The sequence below is a fragment of the Microcebus murinus genome, chromosome X (genome assembly GCF_040939455.1).
Source record: "Microcebus murinus isolate Inina chromosome X, M.murinus_Inina_mat1.0, whole genome shotgun sequence".
Classification (NCBI taxonomy): Eukaryota; Metazoa; Chordata; class Mammalia; order Primates; family Cheirogaleidae; genus Microcebus; species Microcebus murinus.
The window spans coordinates 87,883,963-87,901,962 of record NC_134136.1 but is presented as its reverse complement, the minus strand read 5'-3'; the positions used below and the strand labels follow the sequence as shown (position 1 = coordinate 87,901,962).

At 36.6% G+C, this 18,000-nt stretch overlaps 1 protein-coding gene across 1 annotated transcript in view; it reads right to left on the bottom strand.

The window, feature by feature from the left end:
- The window catches only part of LOC105882445 (glia maturation factor beta), a 902,793-nt gene extending 892,437 nt beyond the window's left edge, over positions 1 to 10,356 (bottom strand). Inside the window, exon 1 of the mRNA XM_075999213.1 lies at positions 8,179 to 10,356. Within this exon, the coding sequence (XP_075855328.1) occupies positions 9,844 to 10,272 (429 nt within the window). The 5' untranslated portion in view covers positions 10,273 to 10,356 and the 3' untranslated portion in view covers positions 8,179 to 9,843. The remainder of the gene's footprint in view (positions 1 to 8,178) is intronic.
- Between the last annotated feature and the right edge of the window lie 7,644 nt (positions 10,357 to 18,000).

The window sequence follows — 18,000 nt, the reverse complement described above, 5'->3', positions numbered from 1 at the left end:
GGTGAATGCACATGGCAGACCCAGCTCAGGCTGGGGTGAAACTTGATGAGGCCATACAGTAGGACTCCCTTCTGAGTATACATTCGGAACAGCTAGGGAACTTTTTAAAGATACTGTTACCAGGCGTTGCAATTTTGTTTCCTATGCTCCTAGCTGTTTCCAATGTATAGGCGGGGCTGAGAACCTCTGGTCTAAACCAATCACGGTAACCCCCTTTCTCTTTCAGCGATTGGTTTAGGCATGACCATGTGATACATTCTTGGCCAATGAGAAATTTTCATAGTGAAGGACCGTGGGGAACAGAGCGTACTTCTGGAAAAGATTCTGCCCTCCTCCTCCTCCTCACCCCAAAAGAAATAGATGTGGCATAAAGTCTCTTCTTCCTCACTGGGCATTATTGTCTGCATGGGAATAGGGGTCATTGCTGCAGCCATCTAGGCACCACGGAGATGGCCACCGTCACTAAGGCTCTGAGGATAAGAGAGCCCAAAGCTAGCGCTCGCTCACCTAGGTCACTGGGATGCTGTTGAGCTCCTGACTCATGGAGTTAACCAGTCAGTCCTGCTGCCTAACTCCAGGCTTCTTGCCATGTGGCGTAATAAACTCTTGTGCAGCAAAAGCGTCCTGATCACACCCTTCCTACAGTTGTAGAGAATTAAGTTACCTGCATCTAGCATGATATATATTGCTAATTTGAGTGATATTGATGAGATGGACTTCCAACGGTGAGAGTGCATGTTTCCATGGACATGTAGACGTAAATAATGGTACATCTGAGCTATTTTACATATATTCAGAATTAAATAGGCTTTGGGAATGAAGGATAAACCTAATATCATCGTTTATGATATGGTTTCAACTGGAATGTCGATTTTATGTTAAAAACAAACTTTTAAGTGAATTTCTGATGCAGCCCATTTATAAAATTAAGAACAATCTGTGACTTCACAACTTTGACCTTACAAGTAGATGACCTTACAATTAGATACTTTTTTTCTTTTGGTCTTAGGTAATATGCAGGCCTACTTTATAAGAATGCATTTTGTGGTTAATGAATATTCTGATAAAAAGTTGTAGTTATCCTTTTACAAAAGTTGCAACGCTTCTTAATCCTGAATCTTTGTCAGTGCTTAAGTGGGGATGACCAACATCGCTTCTTGTATTCTACCTCTAATTCTTCAAATGATATAGGGATATAGTTCCGAGGGAAAACCAAACTGTCTACGTTGTGGTTCCATTATAAAGAAAGTGTTCCAGAGTAATACCATCAATGCTCTCCAGCCAAAGACCACCAGGAACACACTTGTTGAACTTGAGTTGAATAAGTTGGGCTTATTATTCATTTCAACCGGGAGAAGGCGCACGATGAGGAGCTGTGGGGCGTCTCAGGGAGAGTTAGAAAAAGATGGGCTGAGCATGATGGCTCACATCTGTAATCCCAGCACTTTGGGAGGCTGAGGAGGAATGACTGCTTGAGGCCAGGAGTTCAAGACCAGCCTGTGTGACATAGAGACCTGTTTCTAAAAAAATAGAAAAGAAAAGGCTTATCGGAGGACTTGGACTGATGATAGGTGATTGGCAGCATGGAATCCCTCCTCTTGGGGAGGGATCAAGGAAACAGGGCTTTGCTCTGGATTGGATGCTGTCAGGAAGAGGGGTTTTCATGATTAGGTATTTGAGTACATCTCACCTAGGAAGAAGAAAGAATAGAAGCTGCAGCTGTAATTGTTAAGGAAGCAGCTGTCACTCACATTAGCTGGGAAAAGGTACTGTTTCAGATTTTGTGGTTTGGACATTTGTGTTTTGCCTGTGTTCAAACATGATTATGGAGTGGTCTTGATATTGTCATGGTCTATCACAGTTACTAAGTGGTTTTGTCTTATATTCTGTGGCATTATTTATGGTCAATAGAACAGCCAGGCCAGGCTTATGAATGCCTGGCCCGCTCCTAGATGTCAGAGGCTGCTTGGCTTTTCCCTTGATTGTTAAGGTTTATTGAGTGTTTACTATGTGATAGGTGCTGTGCTAAGCAGGTTACATATTCAGAGCAAATCATTCCTGCAACCTTATGAGGTGGTATTATGATCTGCCTCATTTAACAGATGTAGGAACTGGGACCTGCATTTCTCACGATGTGGTAACAAACACATTACAAAACAGAATTTGTTTTGCCTGAGGAACTTTTTAAAGCTGCAGTTTAGACCCACTGAATCCGAATATCAGAGTGGAGTTCCAGCATTTGTATATGCAAGCATTGGAGCTCTTATTGTATAGGCTAAGCCTAGTGTTCTAGTTGAGAGGTAGACCAAGGCAGGTGCTTGTCAGCTTTGCTGTTCTATGATCAAGAACATCAATGACCAACATTCAAGACATAGTTGGGTTCTAATGAATTCGGTGCTGTGGGATGTGGTTACTTAGCATTCTCTTGAGACATTTTGCTTAATGAAGATCCGCTGGTGCTTTTGAAGATGGTCAGGACAATTATTTACATCCATTAGCAAGTTTGAGTATCAGTAACGCCACTTTGGGCATAAGATTTGTCCCTGGTGACAAGCTTAAAAAATATCTAGGTCCTCAACCTTCTTCTTCAAGATTAAATATTCAAAGCTGAGGCTCACTCCATTTAACAGAACCAAATAATAACAGCAGGTATTTGTCAAGTGGCTACATGCCAGGTTTTCCATTTGTATTTTATTTAGCCCTGTAAACAATCCTCTGAGGTAGATATTATTATCATCTCCATTTAAAAACAAGAAAACTAAGGCTCAAAAACATTAAGGAGCTTGCCCAATGTAGCACATGAATAAATATCAGAACAGCAAGGTGTTTTCCAATCTGATTCTACCTAATTCTCATGTCCTGCATTCTCGGTTTCCTTGTTAACATCCCAACAAGTTTTACAAGGTTTTAAAATGGCTTGTAAAACTCTAAAGAGGTTTCAAATATCTGTCTTTGTACTGAGGTGTAATCTATGCTCTTTGCACCTGTGACATATCAAATTAGCACTAGCACAGAGAATATTATTTGCATTAAAAAGACACAGCTTGAAGTCATACAATCATTTTAGCCTTCATGATATTGAGTCATATCAGCTACAAAAGCCAGATTACAAGAGTATCCTTACAGTTAAAGTTCCAGAGAAATTTACAAAAAATAATTTTCTAAAAGGTCCAAAATATCAAATCAGTCTTTAAAAAATTTGATTAAATTATAGTCTCCAAATGCTGAGGCCTCTGACATAAAGCCTAATTGAAGTTTGGTGTAAGAATTTTAAAGAGAACATTGAATCTCTTACTCACCTGAAATTTGCTTTACTTAAAACAGATGATGTTTCTGAGTAAAACGACCATATTCTTGACTAATTTCAAATAAAAATGATTTTGTATTAACATGAACAACAAAAGTACTATTAATTGTACATTATGAATCATTGGTGAACCTTGACAAGGATATAAAATACACATAAACTGTAAATTTTGATGTTTAGCCATATTCTCAAATTTGTAAGTTTCTTGATGTTTAAATGTTCACATTCCAGCCAGTGAATCATGACAACAGTGTTCTTTGGTTTTATCATATTGGTAAAACAGGTTTTTGGTTCCTGTAATTAATTTGTCTTTTAAGTTTTTTTTAAGGAGCAGTAAAGGGAATCAAGCTACACTGAATATTTATTATTAACTTTCAGTTCTCCCAGGAATCATCGCTATATATTTTCTTCTTCTTTACCCAAATCTATAATTAATGTTTATAAGATGTCATGTTGACATTGTTTTTTGTTTTGCTTTGATTTTTAATTTTTTTTTTTTTTAGCTATGGGGTCTTGCTATGTTGCCCGGGCTGGAGTGTAGTGGCCATTCACAAGCACTATCTTTAGTGCACTGCAGCCTCAAACTTCTGGCCTCAAGCAATCCTCCTGCCTCAGCCTCCCCGGTAGCTGGGCCTGCAGGTACATGCCACCTCACCTGGCTGACATTGTTTTTTTTTCTTTTCTTTTTTTTAATTCGGCATATTATGGGGGTACAGATTTTAAGGTTTCAATAAATGCCCATTTCCCCCCCTCCCCCCCTCAAGTCTGAGTCTCCATCATGACTGACATTGTTTTTTAAAGCAGAAACTTATGAGGAAATTACCATATGAGTCAGTGATAAATGGATCATGAAAATATTAGCTCAATCAAGTTAAAAATTATTGACTTAGAGTATCCCTCCTTATACTTGGATTACATATAGTAAAACCTAAATGAATAGTGGTAATTTTGAGCTCAAAAAGTAACTTAAAATGATTTTCATATTTTATTTTTCAGAGATTAATAATTTGTTACAAATATGATATTTTTAAAACCTTGAAACTTCTAGGGATATTCAATGACATACATGATTTCACCCCAATCTTATTTTGTCTACATACAAAATTCTCCTCAATGAAAATTACCATTCACAACAATGATTCTGAGGTATTTTCAGGGTTCTTTTTGGTTTGGTGGGGTTTTTTGTTTGCTTGTTTGGGGTTTTTTTGAGACAGTAACTCTGTCATTCTGGGTAGAGGGCAGTGGCATCATCATAGCTTCATAGCTCACTGCAACCTCGAACTCCTGGTTTGAGGAGTTTGGAATCAAACTGGGCTCAAAGGATCTTTCTTCCTCAGCCTCCCGAGTAGCTGGGACTATAGGCACATGCCACTGTGCTGAGCTAATTATTTTTCTATTTTTAATAGAGATGGCATCTTGCTCTTGCTCAGTCTGATCTCAAGCTCCTGACCTCAAGTGATCCTCCCACCTCAGCCTCCCAAAGTGCTAAGATTACAGGCATGAGCCACCACACTTGTCCCAGATCTTTTTTAATGCCACCCAAAGTATTGGATTTTCATGATCATTGCATGGATTGTTTGGGTAGTGATTGTATTTAGTTTTTCTCACAAGATTTACTATCTTCTCTATTCTGGTAGCAGATCTTTTCTTCTAACTATAGATTGGGCACATGACCCAGGCCTGGCCCAAGGTATTATCTCCTCTCGTCTCCAAGGTGTTTGGCCAAAAAGCCAATCACCTTGGTGACTTTATAGGGCCAATCATAATCATTCCCTGTTCTTGCTAATTGGACACAGGGAGAAAGCAACTCAAGTGGAAAGAAAATAGCTTATCTCTCAGATAGGTTTCTGTCACTTGCAACCAAGAGTCCTAATGAATATAATAACCTACTGAACACTCACCAATGCACCAATGTGGCCACTATTTTATATGTAGTAAAAGCAGGAAAGTGAACCAGATTATTTTAAACATTTTAAACAAGATTTGAAATAAAAGGGGGTATTCTCCAAGATTTGTACCAAATCTATTTTTAATTTTGTCGCATCCAATAAAAGATGATTAATAAAAAAATAAATATTAGCTATAATGAGTGTTGTAATCCCATCCTGGGTTTATAAATAGTTTTGTGAGAGTGGTACACATGAGCCTGGTTTGGACGTACTGTTCCATAAATGTTGGTATGTCACAGTTGCAGTAGAAAGAATGGTGAAAGACCAGTTCTAGGACAGGAACAAAAAGATTGCAGAAGCTAAAATGTAAAGATAATTCTTCTGCTTTTCTTTACTCAATACTTGATCTTATTCTGTTGAAGGAAAATGGTGACTTGGGGATCTGATTCTCAATCACTATGCTCCCTCAAGAGGGGCTGGAGTTAAACCCGGGGAAGTTGCATAGACAAGGTATAAATTATCAGAGGCTATATAAACATGTAGCTGAAAAAAGGTTGAATTTTTTTGTTAATTTGGACTTTCATTAATTGGACTCTTTGCATTAATTAATGCAAGAGGTGGTCAGACCTGCAAACCTGGTTCTTAATGGTGGTGCTTCCCCAGAGTCCCATCTCGACCCTGCTGATGGCATCATCTGTGACTTGAAAAATGATGACCCTCCTTTCTGATCTCTACTCCAGTCTTCCTTGGAGTGTTAGACTCCTGTCTGTAAATTGTATGCTTGCCTTACACCCATGGAATACCCAAAGTGTCTAACTGCAACAGGTCCAAAATGGAGCTTATCACGTTTCTTCCTAAACAACCTGCTGTGTCTCAATCTCAGTGGCTATATCACCATCCACCCTATTGTTCAAGCCATATCTCTGGATACCATCCATTCACTTTTCTTCCCCACTCTTAATATCCAATCAATTCTACTTCCTAAGTAACTCTGAAAATTTGGAGTCATTCTTTTTTTGTTTTATGTTAACATTTTATTTAAACCAGTACAAGCACCATGCTTAACAAAAGACTGTCCAAAATAAACATGCAATATGAACTAGCAGAGACTGAAACCACAGCTTAAGAAGTTGTGCCAGTTGTTGCTTTTGTTAAACAATGACAGAGAACTGTTAAAATTCACAAGACTAAATCATTAATGTTTCAAGCCTCCTGAATGAGATTATATTGGACCATCTAAATCAGTGGAAACTGCCCTGACACGTTAGTGATCTCAAACAATATTCAAGTAATTATATGTGTATGAATTATATTCCAAAAAGCAATAAAATACAGTTTCTATCACAAGCTTAATGTAGTTGTTTTAAACATTACAAGAACATGATTATTGATTTGAAATGTCAAATGGCATAATAGGAAAACAAATTTCTCAATATTCAATTCGCGACCATTAGTTTTAAGTGGCCTAGAAGATTACTTATTACATTCTTCCAGAAATACAAAAGATTTGTCCAGAAATGTTTGAAACACATCCTCACATAAGTTGTAAAGGCTCAAACTCTGTAGATTCCAGTATTATCAGTCTAATGAACAATTAGGGAAAGCAATCATACTAAGAATACTTGAATTGATAGAATACAAGTTACTCTCTACTTCCACCAAATATCAGCATTTAAACTCTTATGAAAATATCTATTCGTCACTAGTCCATATACGGATTAGTGACATCGCTGGGGTTTTACAAGTAGTCCAGACACTTTTTAAGTATATCTTCCTTAATATTTATATGGGTGGGGGGAAACAGCCAAATTAAATTTGGCAATAAACTCCCCTAACCGGAAACGTAGTTAAAGTGTCAGACAAGGATACAGTTTATGGCTACGTTTGACTCCTGAAAATAGGAGATAAAAAGGGCAGGAAAAAGTGCTGACAGATATTTTGCCACAAAGATTATTTAATAATGACAATAAAAAATTTAGCAACACCCTCTTAAACAAGAGTATGTTTAACTGCACTAGGCATTTAGTAAACTTTTTAGAAGTCAAACAAAAACAATCAACCAACTTTTTTCCTAACATAATTGCTTCAATACCAGAACAAAGTGATTACTATTCAAAACTCAGACATTTTGGAATTTCAGCATAGTAACCTGAGAACAGTTTTCTTCATGTCATTTATGTTGCCACAAAACCCATACTAAATAATACTGTGATTACTAGTTGGTTCTATTTTGACATTAGATGCTATGCAGAACTTACACAGGCCAACAATTTCAAAACTTAATGCTGGCTTAGAAGACCATGAAGGAGGGTCCCAGGAAAAAAGATGCTGCCAAAAAGGAAAGATTAAGATTTAAGGCTGAATGGGAATGGTTGTACCAGAAAGATATGGAATATAAAAACTGGTATTATAAAATCTGGAGTTACTATTTGAAGGAAGGCAGAGAAAAGAGACTAAATAGGAAATATACTTGAAAAGAATAATGCAAAATTTAGTTAGATGAAAGGGAAATCTACATAAATGTTTGAGAACACTTTAAAGCATGGAATCTGTAAATCTCCTATAGGACTGATGGAGTAAAAATGTCCTACTGATCTTCTAACCTCAATCTGTTGTCTTGCAAAATATACATTGTTGATAAGGAGTCAAGGCAAGCTCAAAAAGCATGGTTTATCACAGCTCTTTGGTCCTGTTAAGATAACAGAACTAAGGAGTGCTGTGTATGCTAGGTCAATATTATCTGACATTATGGAGGACTTCCAAATTAAAAAAAGAAAAAAACAAAACTACACATGCAAGACAAAATAAGGAACCTCATTGAAAAATACATTCATGCAGCACTTGTTTCTCTTATTGCTGCAAACCAGGTGACACAAAATCTCATTTCCTTCATTCGAAAACATTAAAAACACTCTACTCACTTGGATTACATTTGCATTTCTACAGAATTAATAAGCAAGTTATTTTCCATTATCAAAATACCTGTTTAAAGAATTCTTAAACTTCCTGGATGAGTTTTCTCTCTCTCTGGAAATTGGAATAAAGAATCCTTTCCATTTTAATAACCAAAACAAATACCCACTCTAGCACTTCCTCAACTCCAACTAACTTCCTATTGCTTCCTGACTTCTAAATTAGTGAAGTCAAACAGTGTTGGGAACAGAAGATGCTCTATTCAATATTGTGAGAATTCCAACTATCTTTACCTCTTTATAGTAAAGTTGGCACAGAAACCTCAAAAATAAAACACAACGAACATATGAATGGAAAATATTCCAACATAAAAAAATGCCTTTGCTAGTTTTGAAATGACTAAGATATTCTTAATATAAGAATGTACTCACCAAATTTGGTTAGTTTTTAAAGTCTCTAGACCTATTATCAAATTAATGTTAAGTAGTTACTTATATATGTTTTTAAAAGTATGCCAAACATTAGAATCCTTGCTTTATGCCAAAGATGCCACCATCTAACAAGACTGTTTTAATTAACTACTCAGGTGTCCAGTTTAGAATATCTTCTGATATTTAGGATGTAAGGTATGATTTCTACCAATGTGTTAATGTTATCAACTATGGCCAATGTTTTAAGATAAACAATTTTTTCCCTATGGCACAAAACTAATCACAAGTGTACCCCAAATTATAACTCTTAACTGCCATCTGTTCACCAATGCAAGCAGATAGTTGGAATTTTAAAGTATGAAGCTGATTTTATTACAAATTTCAGATATACACATTAGAAAATTGTTTTACTTGGACTCTTTAAAAAAGTATTAATTTCACCAAATCTGGAATACTGTCAGTGTAAAAGTCTTAAACTAACTTTAAAGCTAATAAATCAAAGGCACAGTATTAACACATTTAAAATAATTAGTGTTCATAGGACAGTGGGAGGTGCTTTATAAATAAAGTATTATTAACCTAGATTCAAAATTATCTAGAAATGACATAACCAGGAATGAAGCCCTTGATTACTACCACCCACCAATTTCTAAGACTAAGATGCTATTTTCCACAAGAAGAAAACCTAACAGTCATAATTCTGCCATAAAATCTAACTCCCAGACCTTAAGAATGAGTGATTGATGAACACAGTTTCTAGACTTGATTAAAAACCAAAGATGATAAAGAATTGATGAAAAATATAATTGTAGTGCAAGTTACACTACAGTAAATTATTCATGGCTCAATACTGGGTCATTCAAGTCTTTAACCCCAAATTAATTTCAATGATTTGACAAGTGATAATATGCTATTTTCATACATAAACTGCTAATATCCAGTATTTGTCAAAAGGAGGCAACTGTTGTCTCTCACAATCTAATATCCACTTTCCAATGGTGTCTGTAAAGAGTAACAAATTCTGAACCATAAGTTATAGAAATTAGTCACAAGAGTGCAAAAAGTCCCTGGAGAAAAGTAGCCCACCTAACAATTACAAATATAAGGAAACACTTTACAAAGTTTCATTACTATGAAGATGATTTCTTCTTTGTTCAAACTTTGCACAAATGAACAATTTTTCTTTACTGCAGGAAACAAACTTGTAAGTTACAGTGCATTTTTAGGCATAAATAAGTATTTATGTCTGGTTCCAGTATGGTCAGGTTAATACATAAATACTTTAGAAACACAGAAGTTCACATTAGTGAAAAAATCCAAGTTTCTCGCGTATCCATTCTTCAGTTAGGTCTTCAGTATTTCTTATTTCAAATACCTTGGTAAGTTCAGCTGTTTGGACTAGCTTATTCTTACTCCCAGCATACATCATCTGTTGTTCAGGCTTACATCCAACAGGACTGGAGAAAATAAAGCACAGAGGATATGAAACTCTTCCATCATCATGTTGATATTTATAACTATACACAATGACGCGAGGTTGTCGTTCAGGTAGTTCATCTTTAAGTTCATCTGGTGAAATGCCCTCAAGCTCTTCATCCAGCACCACCAGGCGTTTATCCTTGTCAATCTTCATTATAATGGCAGCATTGTTCGTTTCTTTGCGAAAACGAAATTTTCTCAGCTTTTCCACTAAATCTTCAGCAACATCACAAACCACCAAAGACTCACTCATTTTCCTTCCGGCCGTCAGCAGCCCGTTGCCTTCACTCGGGGCCCTTTAAGAATGGCACGGCGGCCGGGCTTGGTGGCTCACGCCTGTAATCCTAGCACTCTGGGAGGCCGAGGCGGGTGGATTGCTCAAGGTCAGGAGTTCAAAACCAGCCTGAACAAGAGCGAGACCCCGTCTCTACTATAAATAGAAAGAAAATTAATTGGCCAACTAATACATACAGAAAAAATTAGCCGGGCATGGTGGCGCATGCCTGTAGTCCCAGCTACTCGGGAGGCTGAGACAGAAGGATCGCTTGAGCCCAGGAGTCTGAGGTTGCTGTGAGCTAGGCTGACGCCATGGCACTCACTCTAGCCTGGGCAACAAAGTGAGACTCTGTCTCAAAAAAAAAAAAAAAAAAAAAAAGGATGGCATGGTGGCCGCCTCCCTTCCTGCCTGGAGTCATTCTTGACACCCCCTTTCTTTCAGCCCTCTCAGTGATCCCTAACCTAGTCTTATCATGTAAATAGCTTTCTGACTCATCCATCTTTTCTTCCATCTCTACTGCTGCCACTCTCATCAGAGTCTCCGTCACCTATCCCAGGTGAGCACAGTAACCTTCAATTAATAACTGGTTGCCTTACATCCAATCTGGACTCTATACTATCTTTCCTACAGTGCAGATGGGGTGGGCTGTTTTAATATGTAACTGTACCATGATACAACACTGCTTTAAATCTTTCAGGGGTTACCTTTTGTTGTTAGAAAGAAATGGCACATCTCACTAGGCACTTTGTAGTTTGGACATGGCCTTTCTCATGCCACTCTCCTTTTGCCCTATACCAACCACACTGACCCTTGTCCCAGTTCCTTTAACATCCTACTGGGAATGTTATTCCTTCACCCCTTTGCCTGGTTGCCATGTTGGTCTTCCCAGCTTCCAGAGGTGGCCTCTAGTGCTTTTTATGTCCCCAGTGGTCCCTTCATTTTATAGTCCTCTTCTCAGATTATCATTACACACTCATTTATGTTATTGTTTAATTATTCGTCTCTTCTACTAAGTTGTAACTTCTATGAGACCCAGGACTGTGTTATCTTGTACAAACATGTGTCCCCAGAAACTAGCATTTTTCTATAGATAAGACATAATAATGATTCATTGTATTTGAAATAGGACTATTAATACTTTATGTGTATTATGGGTTAAATAGGCTTTGAGGGCTGGAGGGTAAACCTAACCAGTATTTATAATACAATTTCATTTATTAATATAAACTATAGTCTACCTTTGGACAAACTGTAAATGAGTTTCCGATTCATCCCACTCAAAAATTAGAAACTGCCTCTGAAATTATAGCTATTTAATAGAAATTGATTTTTGTCTTAGTAATGTAACTATATGCAGATTATAAGAATGTGTTTGGAGGTTAATGAATACTTGGACAAAAGGTCTTAAATATGATCTTATAAATATCTCTTATCCTTTTTGTGAAAGCTACTAAGGAGAGCAGGGACTATGTCTATATTTACTTATCTGTACCTTGTGCCTAATACTATGTGCCATAGGAAGCACTCAATAAGTGTTTGTTGAATGACTAAAGATTTTTGTTTGTTTACTTTTGGACATCTACTCATGATGCAATATTTCTACCTCTATTCCCCTTTGCCCAGTTAGTTAATATCTATCTTTTATGCTTCAACTCAAGCATTCACTCATATGCAAAGTCTTCACAGATGCCAACTTCCCCTCACCAAGCTTGAGCTAGATGCCCCTCTGTGCATCTCCATGTTCCTATGTCTGTCATTGTGCTTACCATGCTATGTAAGTATCTGCTTGTGCCTCAGTCTCTCCTTGTGCAACAGGAACTCCTTAAAATCTCTTCCATGTCTCCAGGGCCTTGCACACCTCAGGACACATCATAATTTCTCAAAAATGCTTAGTAAGTGAAGTAATTAGTGCATAGTCAACCTTCAATGTCCCCAGAGGGCCAGGCACAGTGGCTCATGCCTGTAATCTTAGCATTTTGGGAGGCAGAGGTGGGAGGATTGCATGAAGCTACGAGTTGGAGGTTGTAATGAGCTATGATTGCACCACTGCACTACAGCTTGGGTGAGAGAGTGAGATGCTGCCTCTGGGGAAATAAAATGTCCCCAGAGCCTGTCATGGATCTTGGTGCATCATAATTACTCCAAAATTGCTTATTGAATGAAAAAATGAATCAATAGATCTTCAGCTTTCAAAAGTCATCTTGATCTCATTTTAGTTTATATTAAAAATGTAGATAAGTGATCTAAATTTAGCCTTAACATAAATTCAAATTGATACAATTTTTTCCTTTTATTTCTGAAAATACAATAAATAGGCAAGATCCAAGCAGCAAAATAGAGGAAGACTCCTTAAAAGATATTAGTAAAAGTTACATTGATATGCAAAACAGAAATCACATGCCATAAATTTATGAAGTACTCCTGAATGTTCTTCATGACTCTGGAGGCAGCAAACATTTTTTTTTTAACACAAAAAGCATTGACTAAAATGAAAAAGTGGACTACATTAAAACTAAGAATTTTGCTCATGAAAGAGTAGCATAAAAATAATAAGCAAGTCACAGTGTGGGAGAGAATATTTGAAAAGGTGATGAACTTCAGTAGGGAAATGCAAATTCCCAAGATATAACTACATTTCCTCTGGAATGCCTTAAATGGACATTACAGATAATACCAAGTTTTGGTGAGGCTGTGAGCAACTGCAACTCCCATGCACTGTAGGTGGTAGTATATAGGAAAACAACTACTTTTGAAAAGTTGTTTGGAAGGATTTACATAAGTTGACCATGTAATTCTTTGTGACCCAGCTGTTGTATTCTTAGATATCCTCCCTGCAGAAATACATGCATAAGTTCACCAAAAGACATGTATAAGAATGTTCATAGTAGCACCTCTTTGGAATAGTCCAGAAACTGTCATCTATCCAAATATCTATCAACTTTAGACTGAGTAAATAAATTGTAATATACTTACACAATGAAATATTATACAGTATACCAGAGAGAACAAACAACATGGGTGAATATTTCAAAAGTATTACTGAATGAAAGAAGCCACACACTAAGTAGTACATAATGGATAATTCCATTTATATAAAGTTCAAAACCAGCAAAAATGGTGTATAGTATTGAGATTTGGGATTGTGTTTACTCTTGGGAATGCGGACAAAAGGAGCTATTCTGGGTGCTGGTAATATCCTATTTCATGATGTAGTCCCTAATTCCCTTTGTGAGAATTTGCCGAGCTGTACACTCATCATCTGTGTACTTTTCTCTCTGTATGTTATGTGCTAATTTAGCATTTTACTTAAAGAATGTGATTACCAGAGGGGGGAAAGTTGTCAGAGAATATTTTTTATAGAATGCTTAGAAATCAATACGAAAAAGATCAATGATCTAAAAGAAAAACAGACAAAGCAAAAAATAAGCAAGTAACATAAGAGAAAATTATAATGGAGGAAGCATTCAAAAGTATGTATAACCTTGTTAGTGTTTAGGGAAGTGTTTCTTCCAAAAACAATGTAACTTTCACATTCTCGAATTGGCAAAAATGTAAAGGCTATATAATACAAAGTGCTGGTAAAGACACCAAGAGGTGAGAATTCTCATCTGCTAGTGGGAGTGTGAATGGGGACAACTGCTTTGGAGAACAATCTGGCCACATATCTTAAAGTTGAAGCTGAACCTATCTTTTGATTCTCTAGTTCCATTTTTTGGTCTATATCTAGACAGTGCTTAACGTTATGTAATAGGAGACACATAACGTTCTTTCTAGTATTGCTTGTTATTGAAAGATTATGAAAATGATCTAAATGTAAATGGGAGAATGTAAAAATGTGTCCTATTTATACAATAGAATACTATACAGTAAATAAAATAAATAACATAGAGATATCATATGAAAGCCATAATAGTCAATAAAACATCCTAAAAACACACAGAACAATAGTCTATATGACATATGATATTTACACAAAATGCATGGAAATAATAAACAATAAATTCAGAATGGTGGTTGCCTCCAGGAAAGGAGAGAAATAAGATGAGTGAAGGGGTACATATTGGGGAGGGAATGTTCCAATTGCACAATTACTTCTTACTTAAAAATAACTGAAACAAATGGGACATAATATATGTTATCCTAACTTTCCATGCATTTGTAATATTTCATAATTTAAAAAGTTTTAACAGGAATAAGTGGTCAAAATTGAGCTGTTTTCCACAAAGTATCCCCTCTCAGAAAAAGAGCTGGTTGTATATATATATGTGCAAATGACATTTCTCTAGACGTGTCTTACTGATTGATATCTTGTTCCTACATTCAAAAATGTGCCTAAACGCCTAGAAAATTGTTTTGAGATAGTAATAGCTGATAGCTATATAATGCTAACTTTATGCTAGCCTCTTCCTTTCCTACCCCTTTCCTGCCCCTCTTTTTCTTCCTCTTTCTTCTCTCCTTCCTTTCTCCCCTCCCACCCTTCCCCCCTTCTTATCATCTTTTCCTCTCTTCCTCATTTCCTTCTTTTCCTCTTCCAACCTTGTTTTCATTATAACATATTACACTCATATAAAAACTGCATAAAACCTAAACCTACAACTTACCAAATTATTGTAAAGTAAATGCTTATGTCACCACAACTGAGGTCAGGGAATACAGCATGATGAACACCAGGAAAGCCCCCATGTGCCAGGTTTGGCTCTAAGAGGCCCACAGAGGCAGCGCATGGTGGAGCCTGTATTCCATCCCAGGTCGTCTGTCTCCATACTCCACATAACACTTGTGTGTGTGTTTGCGCACATGTGCGCATGCTCAAATGCACATCTCAGTTTCTTCATCCATCAGGTGGGTAAGATATTCATGTCTCACTCAGGACTGTTGGGGAGATAAAATGATAACATACTATAAAGTACTTAGAACAATACCTAGGACATATAATTTTTTGCTATTGCCGTCATCACTATTATATTCATCATCAACCTATACTTTATTCTACTCCTGGATCCCTTTTGAACTTTGTCAAATGTTAAACCCCCAGAAATGAACACTCCTTTTCAAAACTTTCACTTTCTGCAGCAATAAATATTTGGGCAGACAGACCCATGAAAAGGTACAAAACAAGACACATGTAAACTTTCTTGGTTTAATACTGAAATGAACCCATAAAAGTTTCTGGTGAGTGTATTTCAGTGTTTGAGAGTCCTAAAGAGACCTACACCCTTTCTACACAGTGGTACTTTTATACCAAGGAGAATAGTTTACATTGCGATGAATCTGTAAAGTAAATTCTGTGTTATAAAAGATATGCGTGCACCAGGAGGAGAAACACAGTGACTGAGAGACACCAAGAAAAAGAAAGAGAATTATGCAATGTGGTCATTTTGATCATTAATTCATCCAGAAAGTATTTAGTAGGCACAGACACTGGAGGAGATACTCAGTAGATGGCAGCACAAGAGCATAATCCCTGGCTTCATCAAGCTGAGACTGGTTGGGTAGACTGATGGATTTACTAACTCAAGGAAGAAAAAAAATGCAATGAAAAAGGAAGGACAGAGTGCTATCAGAGCACATAGCAGGGGCAAACAAATTCATGTCTGAGGGTCAGGGAAAGGTTTTCTGAAGGAGATATTGTGCTGAAAGATAAGGAGTTGGAGAAGAAAAGTTGTTTCTAGAGCTAAACAGGAAAAGCACGGACAAAGGTTTAGAAAAGAAAGTGCAAACAAAGCCTACTTTGGCTAAAGTCTAGACATCAGAGGGAGTTTCGGGAGTTGCTTAGTGCTCAGAGTGGCCTTTTTGACCCTAGTTGACAATGGAAAAATGGGGTCAAGGATGTCACAGCTTGCTGTGTTTCTCACATCCTTACATTAGATTGTGGCTAACCTGAGCCTCTTATCTTATAAACATACTTAACATACTTGGGATCTTCTTACTGAGATTGCTAGGTTAAACGATAACTTTATAGTTTCCTATATTGAATCTTGCCTGCCATTTTTTCCTTGTTTATATCCCAAATGATAAAACTACAAATAATGCTGGATTAATTTTATAAACAAGAAGCTACTAGATTCCCTATAAAGACAGTGTCTCTGACCAGATATATTTGTGCTATCAAACTTCCCTTTTTTGGAAATCTTTTAAAATTTTCATCCAACAATGTTTAAAAAACAATTTTTAGGATTATAACAAACTGATGTTGTAAAATGGCACTTGGGACGAGCCAAGCATTCCTTTCTCATTGTTTAAGCTGTATCACTTCAATTAGACCTAAATATTCACTTTTGTTAGCTTAATAACATGTTTGTGGCAATTTTTAAAACACTGGTTATTTTGCAGACAGGTTTCTTACAGACTTGAGATGAGTACACATCGCAAAAGGAGCATAAAAACAGCAAAAGGTATGTTCTGATTTTTAAGTTATTTCACAAGCAAGAATGATAAAGCTTATGGAATGAAATATATATATTATATATAATATATATATATACAAGTTGAAGATATATATATATATCTATATCTTCAACTTGTATACTAATTTAAATTTTATGCTGTGTATACCAATTTAATTGGTATACAATTTATGCTGTGTATACCACATCTATGTTGTTTATACTGGATTTTAAGTTCCAGGGGGCAAAAAATGTGCCTGATAAATTGCTCTGAGTTATTTAGTAAATTATTCTAGGAAAAAAAAAAAAAGAATATTGTGGGCTTTCTTGCGAGTTTAGTGATAGAAATTAAAATAAATTTAAAACCCCTGACATGGCCTTATCCTGCTAATGATGCTTCCTTCAGCCTTGAGATCACTTCAATCCTTTACCTCTCCTTTTCCATATGTAAATTAAAGATATCTATGCATGTGACCCTCCAAACTACAAGCACTCGTCAGCCTATTAAAGATTTTACTATACTAATCCTTTCTCACTGTCTGTTATAATCTGGAGGTAAAAGGCCAGATCCTGCTGGATAACTAAACTATTTCCTTAGGAAGTTATGTTAGCAGGTGTGTTCTAAATTTCACCTAGTGACTTCATTTCCTGTAGCAAGCAATATAGAAGCTTTTTCATCACAACAGCTTATTAAGATAATCCATCAGCGTGTAGGGGTCTCCAAATTGGTTTGAATCTTTAAAGTTCATCTGAACTGACTTTGTGTATTTGAACAAGCAATAGAAACTTTAAAAAAAGAATACCGTGTCCTCCTTTTCAATACAATAACTTGCTTATATTCTTCAGAGGGGTGCAGGGTGCATTCCATTAAAATTCCTTTTATCAAGACCTCTGATGACCTCACCAAGACCTTGGTGCTCACACAAGTGACAACAGAGTTTTGCCTTGGCCCTCTTGCAGCATTTGTCCAGGCACTGACTCTCACTTTCCCAAAACACTCAACTCCTTTTGCTTTTGTTTCTCCATCTTTCCCATTCTTCCAAGCTCTTGGGGCATCTGTTTCCTTTGCATGCTCCTCTTCCTTTATCTATGGATAATTCTTAGGGCTTTCTTTTAGCCCTTCTTTTCTTCTCATTTTACACCAGAAGTTCTTTTTAATTTCTTCCAGAAACATTTTGGGATATAATATGCTCAGTTGGTAAAAATTCCAAAGGGTGTCAAATAAAGAGTCTCCTTTGCATTCTATTCCCAGCTGCTCAGTTTCTCTTTGTAGGGGAATTTGTTATGGGTTTCTTGTGTATTATTGCAGAGATATTTT